This window comes from Plutella xylostella, chromosome 11 (genome assembly GCF_932276165.1).
Source record: "Plutella xylostella chromosome 11, ilPluXylo3.1, whole genome shotgun sequence".
NCBI lineage: Eukaryota > Metazoa > Arthropoda > Insecta > Lepidoptera > Plutellidae > Plutella > Plutella xylostella.
In genome coordinates this window covers 4,088,066-4,105,776 of record NC_063991.1, presented here as the reverse complement: position 1 = coordinate 4,105,776, position 17,711 = coordinate 4,088,066, and the positions used below count along the sequence as shown (strand labels likewise).

The following is a 17,711-nucleotide window of genomic DNA, read 5'->3' as shown; positions in this document are numbered from 1 at the left end:
AAGAATTTACATTCAAAAATGTAACTTAAATAAAAAAAAATAGTAAATAATTTTATTTTCCCTTTAATTTGATACTTTTTCTAACTGAATTAGTCCTTAGTAATGACATAACAGGAATCTTTCAACTTTCTGAAACAATTTACTAACTTGGTAATTTCCACTCAAGTACCTTTGAAGGCTGTTTTCTGCAAATAATACCCCATTAAGCAATAGTTTATTTTTATTTTTTTGTAATTGGGTGGATTTCAACAAGTCCTAAAAAATCTTCATTTCCGTGGACTTTTTTATCTTAAGGTTTTTTATATTAGAAAAACGCTTTTATTAAAGTTTTTGTTAATGTTAGTGTTCTTACTAAATGGGTAGCAGATAAGTTAAAAACTGAATGAGATACGGATGATTAAAAATTTCGTGCCACGGCGATGAAACATGCGTTCACGGCAATGAAACAAGCGTCCACGGCAATGAAACAAAGGCCCACGGCAATGAAACAAACTTCCACGGCAATGAAAGAACTGTAGATATACAATGGAAATGAAAGAATCAATCCACTGCAATTTTTTTAAAAGACTGTGTGGGAAACGCAAACTTAGACAGGTATGTATGGCAGAAATATTTGGATAGATATTGGAACGAAAGAAAGAACGTCAGTATGTATAAAAAAATAAGAATATAGTATGGAATTCTCTAAGTAGCATTATGGGGTCCGTATTGCGACGTATAAAACAAAATGTTTCATTTCACACTAATAACGTTCACAACATATGATAAACCTTACCTATAACATCTATATTTTCATAAGGTATAGGGTAAACATTGGTGAAATTGGCCACCCCCAATAACTGGCCACACAGCTTTTTATTCGCCTAAAATAAGAAACACGATGACAGCACGCCATCTGTTACAGCTTGACACTAACCACTAGTAAGTTGTCGTTCATTTTAGTTCAGACTCATTCCGCTTGAAGGATTGGTCTTCAAAATACCCGCATTTTTCTGACAGTCGGCGACAGTGCGTCTGATAAAATGGTTGTGCGCTAAGAAAACGTTAAGCGAAGACATTATTTCGAGAGGCGATATTTTTTGTCCCCAGCTTCTGTGAGTGACTTTAAATAGTGACAACGATAGATTTTGAGCTAAGCAATCATAATTTGTACTGATTTAATCCTTAATTAGATTTTTTATTGCATTTTTCGACTTGGCCAGTTACTGGTTCCAGTTTTATAGTATTTTTAGTAACTGGCCCCCCTATGCCAGTTACCCCAATTTGCTACTTGCAAGTAAATTAACTTAAAATACAGCTTATTACCTTGGTTTTAAATAGCATTTTCTGTGGTATAAATTTTGTAAAAATCGTTCAATATTTAGTAGTAACTGGCATAGGTATTCTAGTGGCCAGTTACTACATGGCCAGTTACTGAGAACTATTTTATGTTTCAAGATATATGCTAAAATCTCTTCAAGATAATGGTGGCCCAGCCCACAAACAGTCTTTACTATTTGGACTGTATCCTCGTCAATATCCGTAGTGGTTAGCAGCGATTCGAATCGGCTCTGTTGTTCTCTTTGGAAGCTGGTGTTGCAATGCCAATTTCAATTTGGTGCAGCGTGGGACGAAGGGCCTGCTTCATCAGTCGTCTTCTCTCCAGCTTGAAGTTGATATTCAGAGTGCCTCCAAGGAGTCGGTGATCACTCCCAGTTTAAAAACTATTGATCACTGAGGCATCTCTGAATATGTGCCGCTTGTCAGTCATAATTAAGTCATAATTTCGTCCTACACCATCGGGGCTTGACCATGGTCACTTTCTCCGGGGATGTTTCTCATAGAAAGAATTCATCAAGTACAGCCCATTCTGGTCTGTCTCATTCGAGGAAGTCAATAAGAATTTGCCCTCTCCGATTTCTGCTACTAAAGCCATGGGGTCCTACCCTCAATTCTTTGCATTCTTGTACTCCCACTTTGGCGTTGAAGTCCCCCATCACAATGTTATATTGGGTCTTAGCAGTACACTTGATAGCCCTAGAGATATCTTCGTAACTATACTGCTTCGACTTCTGTGTCAGAGTGTGTCGAGGTTGGTGCATATACCTGTACGACCTTCAAGGAATCCTTCTCGGTTAGTTTAAGTACAAGGTACGCTACCAGATTCGACACACTACTGATCTCCACTACGTTGCTGACAAGGGTCTTGTTGACAAGAAATCCTACGCCACCTTGGGACAGTTGGTTACCCTCCCGATGGTAGAGCATGTGGCCAGACTTCAGGGTCATCGTGTCCCTCTCTAAGGGTTTCCGATAGCCCTATTCTATTCTATTCTGTGTGGGGGTGTCAGTGCCTGCACCTGGCTCCCTCGAATGGAACCTTTGTGCATATCCCCAAGGTCTAAACTGCCTTTCTAAGCTTGGACCATTTCCCACCATGCTGGCATTCCACTGCGGGTTGGTGGGATCACATATCTAGATGTGCAAAATCTAGACATGCAGGTTTCCTCACGATGTTTTCCTTCACCGTAAGAGTGATGGTATACATTGTACTTAAGTCAAAAGAACTAATTGGTACATGTCAGCACCGGGATTCGAACCCGCATCTCTGGCGTGAGAAGCGGGCGCTTACCCGACTGAGCTACCACCGCTCTCCGATAGCCCTAAGATGTCCTTATTTTTTTGCCCAGCTCTACCTCGTGTTACACCATCTTCTCGTCCTCTCTGTGTTCGTGCGTTGTATGTAACGTAACAGCACCAGTAATGGACACCTTAAGGATTTTTTACAAATGATTTGGCTGTTACTCGCACAGTTTTTGAGTTAGAATATTGAAAGTTGGTATGAATCGTAGGAATATCTTGCCGTTTAAGATGAATGTACACTAGTTCGATTTAAACTATTGGTATTTCAGGAAATTGTATATTTGTAAAATATGTCCTAAAACCACAGTAATGGACACCCAACCTCCAGTTATGGACACCCAATGTTGGACAGTGATTTTTTATTTGATAAAAGTATAAAATATTGTTTTATACTTATATTATTATAATTGTAATGATAATTAGTAATCATAACCGTTTACACAAACAGGCTTGGTCGCCAGTTACACTATGGGAACAATCAAAGACGGAAAATTTAACTTTCTGAAAAAAAAAGTTTTACAGAAACACAAAAATTTCCAATTCAACATTATAAATTCTGTCCTCCTGCATTTTATTCTGTTACTTGGTATCATTATGTTCCCCCAGTGGGACAGAATGCAGACACAACAGTTTTTTATCCCAGACTGTTGACAGCAGCCAGCTTTGCATCGGACCACGTGATTCAAACTTTCCACATCTCCATACGATCGAGCGCCGAAAGGTCTATTTAGATCGGCCTTGCTTACGCTTGCCCTGCGGATCCCATTCGAGAGCCTGTCTCAAGATTGGGTTTTAGTCTCTACGCAGGGTATGGCTATTCCAACTTCATTTGCGGCGTTTTATGTGTGAACCAACAGGATCTTCATGGCAGCTTTTCCTCAGATCTATGTTGGAGATGATCTCGGAGACGTGTAAATGCACCATTGACCGTATCAGTACGGGCACCCACATCTAGGTCAATGTTCTCTCCTGAAACAACACTCTCGTCTCAACCTCTTCCGTTCCCACAATCCTCTCGTCATATCATATCATCTGGGTTTTCAGAACCATTTCTCTCACTTCCCTTTTTTCTACTAAAATTTTGCTCTTAATTCCTTCTCCCCCTAATGCCACTTCTTTTCAAATTCTCATGGTATTCTTACCAAGCTTCACTGGTATATTTGTCACACGATCACTGTCTATTTCTATTCTCTGTGGGTCTGTAAGTACCTGCACCTGGCTCTCTCGAATGAAACCTTTGTGCTTGTGCCTCTAGGTCTAAACTGCATTCCTAAGCTTGGACCATTTCCCACCATGCTGGTTCACTGCGGGAACCCACCAAGGGTTCACATATTTAGATGTGCTTAACTACTACTTATCATATTACTAATTTTATTTCATTGTGGAACATGTTTGTGTCTCCATAACGCTTGGCTGCAGTGGCCATCTTTTACATCCATAATAGCATCTCCCATTTGCTTGGGCGTATATACCTACGTTTTTCATGGAAAATGTGAAACATCCAGTTATGGACACCCAATTATGGACACCTGTACAAGACTGGTATCCTTCATTTTATTCATGTTTTACAAAAACTACCAATATAATTATGAAATTCTAAAGACAATTAAATAAGAAAACACAACATTACCTTAAAACATTATTTTCGACACATGTCCATAACTGGATCTACTGAAAATTTGCAAACCAGTAATGAACACCCCCCCTGAAATCATTTCCATAAAGGTAAGCTGTCCTATTCCTTTGAAAATATGTCGGAAATCTAGTATAGTTTCCATAAAATCAAGAAAGTCAATTTAAAATAAAATAAAACGAAATTACCAACAATATTCTACACTTACCTCTTTAACAATTTCCTTAACAAATCTCCATTTCATTTGTGAACCCCCGTCAAATGAACTTTTTTTCTTCACAATTTTTAATCTAAATGGATGACATAAATAACTTGTTTATATAACAAGGAGGGATGTCTAGGCTTTGAAACTAAGGTGTTGCAATTTTCGTAAAACTATGCATACTCTTATTTTAGACAAAATAAGTTTGTAAGTGTCCATTACTGGGTCAGTGTCCATTACTGGTGCCGTTACGTTATATTTTATTAGTTATTCGGAAAGTTTATAGAAAATTAGTAGACCCGTATTTTTATTTTGTTTATACATAAATTTTTGCATGATATTTTTAACTTTAAACGTCACATATTAGGCTCAATTTTTATTTTTGTCTATTGCCTGAGTCTCGAAAAAAAACATAAATGACACTGACAAGTGACATTTAAACTTTGTTTACATGCCAACCAACAAATGGGTCATTTTGAAATGACCTTGATATTTCTAATGATGGAAAGTAGGTACTTATCATGTAAAAAAATAAGCAGAAGCATTTTTTCAGCTGTGTAGGCGGTGGCATGCTCTGGGACATATTATATAGAGGTCATCTCTTATTAATAAATAAAAAAAATAGTAAGAAAGTGTCAGAACAGAATTAATGAAAATTACCCAAATAAACAACAACGTCACGATAAAACGTCAACGTCAATCAAAAATGAAAGTGACAGTTACTTTGTTTTTAAATCTATAGGCTTTGATCATCAAAATGCATCGCACCTGATGCATGACGTCATCAGCACTTTTTTACTATTTCATGATTTTCTCGAAAATGATACATCCAAAAAATACAATAACATTTTTTTTGTGGCCTTAAGTGCTAAATCTCGAAATGGTTTTCGATTTATAGCAGCTTTAGTTTTTTGAAATGTTGTCCATTGTTAATTTAAATAACTACATTTTTTTATTTAAAGTTGTCATATAGAAAATTTACGAATGTTATAAAACAGTTATTAAAATTATAATTGTTACTTTACTTGTTAAATGTTACTTGTTTAAGCTGTTGCTGGTGTTCCAGTTTAAATAAATAAATTATCACATCAGTATTTGCAAAAAAAATCACGTAGATTATAAAATGTCTTTACTACTAGAATAAAAAATTAAAAATGAAAAATGAAAACGTTTATTAGCCATAAGTAGGTTTACATTTTGGTTCCTGGCTCCCAAACTAGGATACCCTGTGCTATGGGTAGCCAGGCATCTTTCGTGTAAGTACTTAAACTAATAAAATGATTATAACGTACGTGCAGGCTGAGTAAGTAGGTACATTACATTACATAGTAGGTAAGTATTTCATTTTTGTCGCAGACAGAGGTTTTAATATTAATTATAGATAGGTTCTACTTATGTAGGTGTTAGTTTTACATTATGTACCTACTTGCTACTGCTATTAAAATTACTGTTACTTTGGTAAGTATCTAACTAATTAAGTTACGTACAGTTTAGGTTAGGTAGGTGCATTAAACTACTTAAATAGGTGTAAGTATAACATGTTTATCGCAAACAGCTTCTTAGGTATTACAAATTGAATTTAAATAAAGTCTACAATACAACTTATTCCACAAGTTGGGTAGGTAGTGAAACATTTCAACATGATACAGAAAAATGTTCGTAATAGCGTAATAGTAATATTTGTGTCTATTGAAAAAGTAATATAATTATTTTCTACTGTATTCTCATTGCATTAAAGAACAATATTGAAGTAAACATCATCCGGCGTGTGTCTACAGCTAGGGTCGTGAAGTATATTTGTTAGTACCACGTGATGGCTTCCAAGCTATGTGAGTGTGCGTGATGGATAGTATATGTGAGTATTGAAGATTAGTGTTGATTTGTGGTGAGTAGTAGTGAGATGTAAGTAAATATTTTAATGATGTTAGTAAGTAATATACTTATACTGTTAGAAGTTTTATAATTTATTTTTAAACTGAATCATATTATTCGTCTCTCTTATATTTTGTGGTAAGCGGTTAAAGATTTTTGTAAACATTCCAAATATACTATTATCGAAGAGAGCTGTCCTCCTCGAGAATGCACATAGTTTATGTTCGTTCGTGCGATTTGACGAATACTGCAACTTCATAAATGTACAAGCTTGGTAATGTCATCAGTTTAAGTTTTGTGAAATGTGGTTTGTACTATGTTTCCTCATGTTTCCGGATCTCACATTGTTGTCAGACTCCCTCAGAATCATATCGCTGTGCTGCGGTATGAAGTAACTTGTGTCTATTCAAAGCACTTCTTTGGTTAAAGAGTTTTTTGCAAATGTCACATTGGAATGGCTTTTCGCCAGTGTGAATTAACTTGTGTCTTTTCAGTGTGGTGTAGTGCCTAAATGTTTTCTTGCAAGTACCACACTCGAATGCCTTTTCACGAGTATGAAGTGACCTGTGCATTTTCAAGTAATTCATTCGCATGAACTTTTTTTTGCATGTTTCACATTCGAACGGCTTTTTGCCACTGTGGGTTAACATGTGAATTTTCAAATTACTTATGCGGTCGAAAGTTTTCTTGCAAGTTTCACACTTGAATGGTTTTTCTCCAGTGTGAAGTAACTTGTGTGTCTTCAAATGATTACTTTGGTTATATGTTTTCGAGCAAAGGTCACACTGGAATGGCCTTTTGCCCGTGTGAACTAACATGTGCCGCTTCAAATGACTTTTATTGTTGTACGTTTTCTTGCATGTATCACACACAAAAGACTTCTCACATGTGTAAATAATTTGATTACAAGTCACAAGAGAAGCGGAGATTTTTGTCAAGTTAGTGGTCTTGGTGTGTGTGCTCGTGTAATGTTCACTATATGCTTCAGTGGTGGGGAACAACACTGCACACTGAGCACAGTAACAGTTATTGTTCAATAGAGTTGTATAACAGTCTGTAAGCACTACATTCACTTGTAAATACTTTTCCATTATTGTTATTCTCCTGCTATTTTCTCCATAAGAGTTGATTGTGATCACTGCATCTGGTTCAGTATCATAACACATGTCCTCCTTCTTAATGTTAATATTCTCTTATTTCTTAATATTATAGTCTAATTCTAGGATACTGTTCACATCTATTCCGCTATTCAGTTTTATTCTGTTGCTGTAAACTTGAGGGACTATTCTGTCAGATTCTGATAAATTATTGCTCACTAAAGTTTTTGTATCATCAATGTCAGTACATAGGAGGTTAGGTTTGACATCTGTGTCTTCAGAGTCCTTTTTACAATGACAAACTATTACATCAGATTCTGATAAATTACGAGTATTTCCCACAATAGTTTTTGTATCATCAATGCCTATACATATGTCAGGTTTGACATCTGTGTCATGCGTGGGGCACACGGGAGGAAGACTTCCACTGTTCGATGCCAAAGTACCATCCAGTTGGTTTTCATTTCTTTCTGGAACTTGTGTCTTTGTCGGAGTTTCTGAAAGGTATAGGATATAAGAACCTACAAATTATATTGCTTTTAGCTTAAACAGGGCTAAAGAGTTTAGAAATTTACCTGTACTAATGTTGAAATCCACGATTTCACTTTTCAAAATGGTAAGATCTGGAAACACGCCCCCCAAGGCTGGGTTGTTCAACAGATCATGCTCCTCTATGTCTATGTCGTCCTCCATCTTATACTGCTCTCTTGCAGAAACAGACGCTAGAAATAACTGAGAGTTCGTACATACTTTTATATTACTTATCATAGTTAGTTGTAGAGCTAGAAGTGAAACCACCCTTATACAAATAAGTACAAGGCCATGTAATAACAATTGAATAGTTTTTATAATATTATAAGTTATAGTTAAGGCATTTGTCACACTGTTCATTGACTTTAGTTCACTGTAATATACAGAAGCTTCTAATGCTAGTGTTGACTATCTCAACTCGAGAAGATGTAAATAAATCTTGTTGGTTATAAAGATCTCTTACCTGCGTGAGTGAGTGTCACTTGTTTCCGCAGTTTATTGACCCATAACTTAGCATCAACTCAGCAGTTTTGAGAACAGTGATGTTTTTCTTGAATTAACGGGAAAGATATAGCAATTATTAAATGCTAAAAGAAATTGTTTTGTATTGTAGAATAGGTAAGAGATTTTTTTTTCTATTTTCTTGCAGTATCTGACTGTCACTTGTCAAGTGCAGAGAGGTTAGTTTTTTATTTCACAGACTAAGGTTCAGAATAGGACAGAATTAGACGTAAGGGAGCCGACACTCTAGTGGACGCGGCTTACGTACGGACACAGAATAATAACTAGTACCAGGTACAGAAGTCCATCTTCGCAATGGCTTGCAAAGAAATATGACTCCATTCCATAAGCAATAAGATCTAATTTAGATCGCGTTCCAGCCACACACGTTTTTATTTACTTACCTACCAATTAATTTTTGAGGGAATATGCGCCTTATTTCACTGGACTACGGTGCATAATAAGTTATACGTGGTTATACGCATTGAAAAAGAAGCCACCTTAGGGTTGCCTCAGCACCACAGACTACAACGTTTACTAAGCAACGGACTGACTTTGTAAAAAGAATGTCATGTTTTAAAACAAAATTAATTTGAATTTAGAATACAAAGCTATTCCAAACTTTTTTTCTATTGGAAATAACCAGTAAAAACAATAACAATTAAATTTCATAGTTAAGATATTTTGAAGTACATAAAATATGTATGAAAATATGTACTTAGAGTACCTAAAACATTTAATTTTGTGAAAACATGTTTTTTTTTCGTTATAATTTATATTATGGATATAATTTATATTATGATACAGAACGTGTTAGTTTCGTTAAGCACTAATCCCACTCAGCGCACATTTTATAATCGATTCATTAATACATTTTGAAGGTAGTTGTGTCTGTAAATTTAATAACTACTTTAACGAAAACAAAATTGGAATACACTTTGTTCAACATGGAGAAAAAAAGGGTTTGTAGTTCGGATTAATTTCATTTCAAATAAGGAACGTAGAAGAAATCAATAAAATACTTAGATTAGTTTTACCTGTCAGCATCTTTTGGTAATCTAAAAAAAAAAAAATTGGATCACGATCCGTATTTAATTGCTTAAATACGGCACAGTATTTTTTTGTCCATTTTTCTCTTCATAAATTTTAATAAATACCTAAATACCACATAAAGTAGTACGAAATAGGAACAAATAGCGCGCGCGTGTATCGTCTTCCGCTTGCGGCAGCCGACTAGATTCGCCCCCTCGATGGGGCAGGCGCCAGGCTGGCGCCTGCGCCGCCCATGCGCGGAGTGACACAGGCCTGGTACGGACGAGGCTGACGGCCGCGACTGATAGTGTGCACGGTCTTTTGGGACAGTTCGTGCCAGATCGCTCGCGGACGTCTAAAAGCTGAAAGTCATTCCAAGGTTACCTCCGCGACTTACGTCCGATAATTTGAACAGCGTAGTGTACATTTCTTATCTAGATACCTTGAAGACGCGGCTGACAGCCGCACTCCTCACAGTAGGGTTGTTCAACAGATCATGTTCCTCTATGTCCATGCCATCCTCCATCTTATAGTGTGGTTTTGTACAACTAAAACATGAGAAATATATTCAAATAGCAATTAATGACTTCTAACTAAGTAGTATAATTAAAATGTATTCCGAAGGCACAAAATTTAATTTTAGCGATGTAAAACTAGAAATGTTGCCAGTGAAATATGAGATTTCACGTAACACTCATCATCTTCATCATCATCTCAGCCATAGGACGTCCACTGCTGAACATAGGCCTCCCCCAATGATTTCCACCTTGTCCGATCGAAGGCGGCCCGCATCCAGTGCTTCCCGTGGACTTGACCATATTGTCTGTCCATCTCGCGTGGGGGCGCCAAACGCTGCGCTTACCGGTATGTGGTCTCCACTCTTCTGCCCCACCGACCATCAGTCCACTCACTAACAGTAACACTCATACAGCCTGATTATAAACAAAGAATGTATATAAGGTTATGACAGCCTAAAATTAGAATTTGTGCCTTCAGAAACGGCATCAATATAATCCTTTATTGCAGACATACATTTATGAGTGTACAAAAGGTGGGAAAAATAGTAAGTATTCAGAACCATTTTCTACCAGTTTTCATAACATGCAAGAAGATTTATAGTTCATAATTTTACAAAAATTCAATAGACTGTAGCATGATAATCTGTTTACTGCACCAGATTTAGAGCTAAAACGATATAGACTTTTTAATATGAGGCCACAATCAAACACTCATATAGCATTTGAAGAGGAAGGCCGCCCTCACCCCCTACCACCTGCTAATTAAAGACCTCTGCAGGCTCTCTCACTTCCACTGAGCCTACAGCCACCGACAACTCTACATTCTGCCACATATTCACTCTTGTGTGTAGCATAAATTTAGCAAACAAATGGAGGAAAAGCTAACCTCAAGACCAGAAGTAAGTATGAAGGTTTTATAAAACTATCTTACCCAATGCAGTGCAAAACACTTTATTCAGCAGACTATCGGTGAAATTATCATTTATTAGCTTTAAGGTTTTTATGTGATTAGGTTTTTGACAAAAACACATCCAAATACTGAAATACAAGCCAAAGCCAAGCTGTCATATATCATTGACATTTTGTTTGTAAATGAAAGTACTCTGTGGTTTTTGTTTTAATTTCACAGATTAAGTATTTAATTTTTACATCAACACCACCGCCGCCACAGCCGAGGCCTCACATGTTCCTTCTTGAGAGCTCTTACTTGCAGGTATTCTCAAGTAAAAGCAAGATAAAAAATTATAAGTAAATTTTAAATAGGAAAGACAAGCAAAGTAGATATCATAGACTAGTTTTGATGACAAACAACAGATGGCGCTGTGAACTCAATACCGGTACAGCTGGGTGATTTTCTATCTCGGGTGTCATGGACTCGCGATTTCCAACCGTACAAATCTATGATGGGTTTCTGACCATCTTTTGGCATCGGCTATCTCGGTCATGATCACTAAACGAATAGTGGGTATGAGATTTATCGATACACTAGAGGATGCAAAATTTTTGTGAAAATATTCTGTGATTTGGTTAGCCGACTAAATGAAAACTTCATTTCACTTCAAACTACGACTACTGCATTTATCAAATCTTTAATTTGCCGCATTATTTAGAAAAATGGAGATACTGGAAGCTATTGTCAAATGATTGTCAAAACAAACTGCAAGGAACCATCCAAACACAGAGTACTTTGTATTATACTAGCATCCAAAACAGAGATTGATTTTGGTGTGTGTTTTTTATAATTACCTGAATCCTGTGTTTTAATTGTTCATTATATCTAAGGTAAGTACATAATTAACGTATTACTATTAAAATTTTAAACTTAGTCATACACAGAACGAAATATGGGTAATTTTTACAAAGTCGTGAAAAATTAACATTTATTGTTCTTAATTAAAGCATTGAGATCAATTATTTCTAGTACGCTAGTAATATAAATTGATGATTGAGATCTAACACTTGGTACTGGGAACTCAGTTATTAAAAGTAGATTGATCACTGAGCCATTAAATAATCTTCACATTTGTGCAGGTTGTGCTTGTTAGTAATATTTTTGTGAGGCACATCATGTGCCAAGAAAAAAGATTGAATAGGACATTAATATTGTATTTTATTTCCAGGATGGCGCCTTTAAGAAAAGTCTCAGATCGACAAATGGACATTTTGTTGGAGTTCGTTGAAAGACATAAAGAGCTTGCTGTTGGCCGGTACCCTCCCGGCCCACTAGGCATACAATCAGCACGTCGGCTATGGGACAGTGCAGCATTACAATTATATAAATTATATTCAATTGGGTCTGGAGTTACAAAAACTGGTCAAAAATTCTGACGGGCATTCACATGTAAAGTGGCAATGTGCAATCATAACTTAACTTAAAGGTTAAAGTAGGAAAATTATTTTAATAATGATTAAAGTAAGACTGGTAGAAGCAAAATGTGATAGGTAGTTATGTGATTTAAAATCAAAAATAAAAGCCATTAATATAAAATGTGTTTATTATTACTAAATTATACATATACAGCAAAAATCAGGCTATCAGAGTCAGGTTATTTTAGTTCCTTGAAATTCACAGCCTCTGGACAAGGTTGGCCCTCATGCGCCCTGCATCTGCATCAGCAGCACCATAAGCCACGTTACCAATATGCTGCACCCGAATGTTACCAGCAGCAGGCAAGTTGTCGTCACTGGTATATTGTGTGCATTTGCTATATTGTGTAGTACACAGCAGTCATTTACTATTTTCGCAGCTTTGGTGGGCTCATAGTGAAGCACACGGTGTGCCACCAAACATCTCCAGCGTGTTTTAAGGGCCCCAATGCACCGCTCCTCAGTATTTCTGACACGGCAGTGTAGATCAGTGTAGTGTTATTCTGGGGATCCTACAGCTGCATTGAGGATAGGTGTTAACATCCATGTCCGTAGAGCATAACCAGAGTCCCCTGAAACCAATTTTAAAACAACAGTTAGGTACCTATACTTACTGAAAAAAAACAAATACCTACTGAAATAATTTCCTTCTAACTAATTACTTACTATTTACTAATTATGGAAGACCAAAAATTTGCAAGATTCAAAAAAACAAACATCAAAGAAATATTATTTTGTTCAACTTCATAAGAACAAGAAGACTTCAGCGTCACAATTTTAAAAAAATGAAGTTATTTTCTACATTCTATGGTGACTCTATGGTTTAAAAGCTACTATTTACTAGTTGCCTAAGACAAGACGGTTGGCCAACCCAAATTAGTACTTATGATTCCAACTATCCGATACAAAATACCAATCTCGGGTTTCGATAAAATATTCGCATACAAAATTTTAACAAGATGGCGGCCGGTGGGTATTGAAGCCCATACCAACTATGACGTCATTATTCGACCCCAACCGAACATACACAATACGAATAGTGTCAAAATTTGCTTTTTGACAGTAAGATCACGGTGAAGAGAGTTATCAACGAGATAGAAAATAGCCCAGCTGGACTTAACAGCAGCCTTACTCCCAGCGATGAGTGGCTGAATCGATTTCAACAAAATCGCTAATATCGTACTCCCACCGCACATTTTTGCGGCTCATTGTGTTATGACGTCACGCAAACCGTTCAGTGAAAATTATAGCGTTACTAAGCTAGAAATTCGCACCACGAGCTCATCATGAGCTCATCACACAGAGTAGATTATATGTCAAAGTTGCGACTCAACGCCTCTTTGAAAAAAGTTCCTATTCTTGCAACGCAAAGCCATTACAATGGCTAATTTTTCCTATTTTTGTAAGAAAAAGAGCCTGTAATTACACCTACAAAGTGATGTGAAAGTAGTAACTGAGGATACGTGAGGATTGCAAACCAGTCTCCCTGGATATTTAAAGGAGTTGACGGACAATTTGACTGAAGACTTTAGCTTCATGAAACTAGCTGATTTGAGCGTAACAAATAAGGTGAGTATCCACGAACATAATAGAGGTACATGTAAAAGTTTCTTCAACTAAAGGCGGTGATCCATTCGCGAGCAAAACCTCCAATAACCTCTGAGTCCGCGGTCTAAAAAACCTCCAACGATGTTACAAAAAGCACGCCACGACTTTGCCAATGATGAGAGTAGACTGTTTGGTTCGCTAATGGATCACCAACGAGATTCGACAAGCCAACAATCTATACCGTCGCCTCGCCAGTGGATGACCGCCTTAACTCTCATGTTCTTAAGGCATGAAGAAGAAGCCTTAAAGGAAATATCCTTCAAAACAAAGACAAACCTTCTTTTACCATTGTTGTAGTCCTATGGCACCCCAGAGGTGTCATAAAATCTGCCACCTATCTATGTTTAAACCACCTATGTCTGGTCTCGCTCCAGCTAAGTCCAGTGGCTAACAATATATACCTACTAATAATAATAATATAAACCTTCCTATACTATCATAATGTCTGTAACCTAAACCCCATGATATCTACTAACCAGAATTTTGGTATTTGTAGGTTTTTACTGCGTTGCAACTGGCTCCAGACTGGAATTTATAACCAAGACTAAATATTCAAGTGCCTATGTGAAGTACCTACTTAACAACAAGTTGTATTAAGATCTTATGAAGTTAATACCTACATAAGAAACTAAATTGGCATATCATTCTGCTACTGAGTAAGTCACTTAAGCTGATTTCAATTTATTTGTAGCAAAAAAGATATGAAATACTACCCTAGCACAAACACTTTAATTTTATGATGCACTGACAGTATGAAAAATAATTTACTTGGCTTGCTTATCTAGATTCTATATCTATAAAATATTATTTGATTCATCTGTTTTCTAAGTACCTTAGGATTAAACTGTAGTGCTGCGGTGGGTATCTTTTGTAGTTAAAAAAATATACCTATGCTGGCTCAATCTCCACCTACTACAGAAACAAGACTATCTATTCTTGGACCAACAGAACGCCTATCTCAGCTATTGGAACACCCAGGCTTGCTGCTCCATTTTACTCGAGAGCTAGGCTGGCTGAGCTAAAATTAAGGGGATATGTACAAAGGTTCCACTCAAGAGAGCCACGTACAGGAGCTTCGCCACCTCTCAGAATAGAATAGAATAGAAAATCTACTAAATAAAGTTGTATCAATACCTTGATAGTACAGTCAGCAATAGATATTTATGCCACCACAGCAACAAAAATTTAATCCTCATGGGTGGAATAATAATATTTTATCAATACTTACTAACTTAAGTATTACTTACCTTAATATTAGTTATCCTTATTTTTCATGTTACATAAATATTACCTATCAATTGTCATAATATCTAAGGGCTTGCGTTGGGGTGGCATACATATCTCTTTGGCTGACTGTACAATATATTATTATTATATCCTAACCTATAGAATTACTATTAATCTATATTTCTATCTTATTTCAGATAATCAGAAAGCAGTTTTTTAGCTAATAGAAGAGAAGCTTATGCTTGATATTTCAGAACACTGATAATAATTGTGATGTGATTTAATATATGATACTTAATAAACACAAAATACAAATACAGCAAAAACCATGTTTCATTTCATTATTTAAATGTTGATGTTGCACTTGACTAAGAGGTCATTCATGATACTATTGATTTATAAAGGCTTGATAGGAAGTATTCCTTCTTAAGAGTCCGGCAATGATAACATTGCAACATGGAAGAAATTGTATAAGTTACATTGTAAGTTGTACTTTTAATATATGGTGCTGATCTTAAACCATTCCGTGGATCACAATTTAACAGTGCTCAGCGGAGGACACTGTCTCGGGCCGCTCTACTTGGTGGTGTAATCAGGGTGTTAGCATTATCTGCTTTATGAAGATTAGGTAGACACATTTTTTATGTTTAAAGCAGGGTTTACTTACATGATAACATTGTGTTTTTACATAAGCAGACACTTGGTCCATGCATAATGTTACAACTCTTATTACTAGTTATTACTGCTTTTTCTTAGAACTGCTTTAACCCTTAATCAAATGGATGATTTTTTTTGATAAAAATGTAAACCATGTACCTATGGTTTTTAGGTAAGTTGGGTCCGTAGATTACGAAAAAAATGTTTTAAATTTTTTTTAGTGGGGGGAAAGGGGGGTTTTGCTATGGGAAATAATTTCCCACTATTCGTGATTGCTAAGCAAAATAATATCAAGTGGGAAACTATTTCCCACTATCCGGTACAGATCACAAATTTTAATTAATATTTACTACAGTTTCTATACAAGCTAGTTGCCGCTAGTTTGCTTGTTTTTTTATAAATATTTTTTTGTTTTAGAAAAAAAACTATAAAATGATACAATAGTATTTAGAACAATATTTTAATAAGGAAATATGCAGTCGTTAAGTTGTTTGAGGTAACTATCGGAAGGAGAATTAATACTGTTGACATAGCATGAGTCGTCTTCCGAATCTGTGCCTGATAAATCAGAAATGTCAGCTATGTTTTCGACAGTCTCTTCTAAATTCTTCGTAGTAAGCGATATTACGTTTCTTTTTAATAATTGTTTCAAAATGCTGCAAATAAATAAGAAGAATCTGGAGTAATAAACCGCTTATACTTATCAAAAACCATACATATTAGTTCGTTCAATAAAGTAACATTATATTTTATGTATAGATAAATTTAGTTTATTTTTACTGCAGGAACAAACAGTGGGAAATAATTTCCCACTTATTTGAACCTACGAAAAAGCAAGAAACACCAGTTTTACCGTGCCAATCACCATAAAATCCATTTGTAAAACAATTTAAGTTTACAATAGTATTGTGGTTAGGTACTTAGCAGATTTTTTTCTCCAAAAATTTTGAAATATCGTCACGAGAACCGGTTTTTGACACAGAAAAATTGAAATCGTGATTTTGACATTGACGTACGATGACAGCTTGCGGTTTTTTTTAAAGTGTTAGCATTAATAAAATCTAAAACTTAATCAAGATTATTTTGTTTCTAATGTTGATATTGATCAGAGTAACCAGTAAAAAAATAAAAATATTTTTTTCGATTCAGACCAAGTGGGAAATTATTTCCCTATATTTGATTAAGGGTTAAACATAAAGAATAAAAAATAAAACAGCCGCATTCAACTTTTAATATGATTAATACATTACGAGTAATCGTTTATAGAGTTTACAATGCATGAGTCTAATAAGTACACACCTAAACTATGATCACTTACGACTTACGAACTTTTGGATTTCGATATGATTATGGAATTGTATTAAGTATGTGGTTGAAAGCACGATCTTAGAGTATGGGTTTGCACTTATTATTCAGAAATATTATCACGGTACAAGATATTGTTAGTATTTCACTGTAATTGTAGGTTATGTTGAGTATTTTTTCAATAAATTTCCGCCTTGAGTTAAAACTTTCACAAGATATTTCCTTAGCTATACGGTGACACGCAACGTCTTCTTCTTCTTTCTGTAAACAATGATTGATAGTTTAATATCTATAACTTTGTAACAAATTATCGTAATAGGGTAAAAGGGGTAGTAACTGGCCACTTAAGCACCTTGGCCACTTTACGTGTGTGCTCCATCTAAATGCATGATCCGATTTAGGTGATTTATATATCTTATGATTCACTAGATCCTCTTGATTGTTTTTTTGATCAATTTAATAATCAATAAGAACTATTTATTTAAATATCTTTATTTAAATGAAAAGTATCACTTTTGTGTAGTAACTGGCCATAAATT

General features: G+C 35.7%; 4 protein-coding genes and 3 long non-coding RNA genes across 9 annotated transcripts in view; 4 read left to right on the top strand and 3 right to left on the bottom strand.

The window, feature by feature from the left end:
• Positions 1–17,711, top strand: part of LOC105392845 (zinc finger protein 184-like) — a 342,691-nt gene that overhangs the window by 216,504 nt on the left and 108,476 nt on the right. The gene's annotated exons all lie outside the window — the stretch shown is intronic.
• LOC125488551 (zinc finger protein 85-like) overlaps positions 1–17,711 on the bottom strand; it is a 144,504-nt gene that overhangs the window by 77,524 nt on the left and 49,269 nt on the right. The window lies entirely within an intron of this gene.
• LOC105389492 (zinc finger protein 70) overlaps positions 1–17,711 on the bottom strand; it is a 153,202-nt gene that overhangs the window by 105,781 nt on the left and 29,710 nt on the right. The window contains exon 1 of one of the 2 annotated variants that reach the window (XM_048623951.1): positions 10,940–11,200. The exons of the other annotated variant lie outside the window; for it this stretch is intronic. The gene's annotated coding sequence lies outside the window, so the exon portion shown is untranslated. Of the gene's footprint in view, positions 1–10,939; positions 11,201–17,711 lie in introns of those variants that run through there. 2 annotated transcript variants of the gene reach the window in all.
• LOC125489162 overlaps positions 1–17,711 on the top strand; it is a 232,846-nt gene that overhangs the window by 208,063 nt on the left and 7,072 nt on the right. The window lies entirely within an intron of this gene.
• On the bottom strand, positions 7,505–8,767 carry LOC125488573. 2 transcript variants are annotated; one of them, XM_048624020.1, is made up of 3 exons: positions 8,421–8,767; positions 8,002–8,158; positions 7,505–7,923 (listed from the first exon to the last, which is right to left on the bottom strand). In XM_048624020.1, the coding sequence occupies exons 2-3, from the start codon at positions 8,117–8,119 to the stop codon at positions 7,523–7,525; spliced, it is 519 nt and encodes a 172-aa protein (XP_048479977.1). In that variant the 5' UTR covers positions 8,120–8,158; positions 8,421–8,767; the 3' UTR covers positions 7,505–7,522. The 2 variants fall into 2 exon arrangements, with proteins under 2 accessions (XP_048479977.1, XP_048479976.1); XM_048624019.1 differs by having other exon boundaries at positions 8,002–8,148; positions 8,421–8,763.
• LOC125489159 lies at positions 11,710–12,732 on the top strand. The gene is made up of 2 exons (XR_007266772.1): positions 11,710–11,790; positions 12,129–12,732. It is a non-coding gene; the product is annotated as an uncharacterized LOC125489159 (long non-coding RNA).
• On the top strand, positions 13,491–15,523 carry LOC125489156. The gene is made up of 3 exons (XR_007266769.1): positions 13,491–13,944; positions 14,480–14,639; positions 15,408–15,523. It is a non-coding gene; the product is annotated as an uncharacterized LOC125489156 (long non-coding RNA).

Excerpts from the sequence above, each read along its gene's own strand:
- LOC125488573 (XM_048624020.1), bottom strand. The coding sequence starts at position 8,119 with ATGGAGGACGACATAGACATAGAGGAGCATGATCTGTTGAACAACCCA. Across the intron at positions 7,924-8,001 it reads GGATTTCAACATTAGTACAG|AAACTCCGACAAAGACACAA; the intron begins GTAAATTTCTAA and ends TATACCTTTCAG.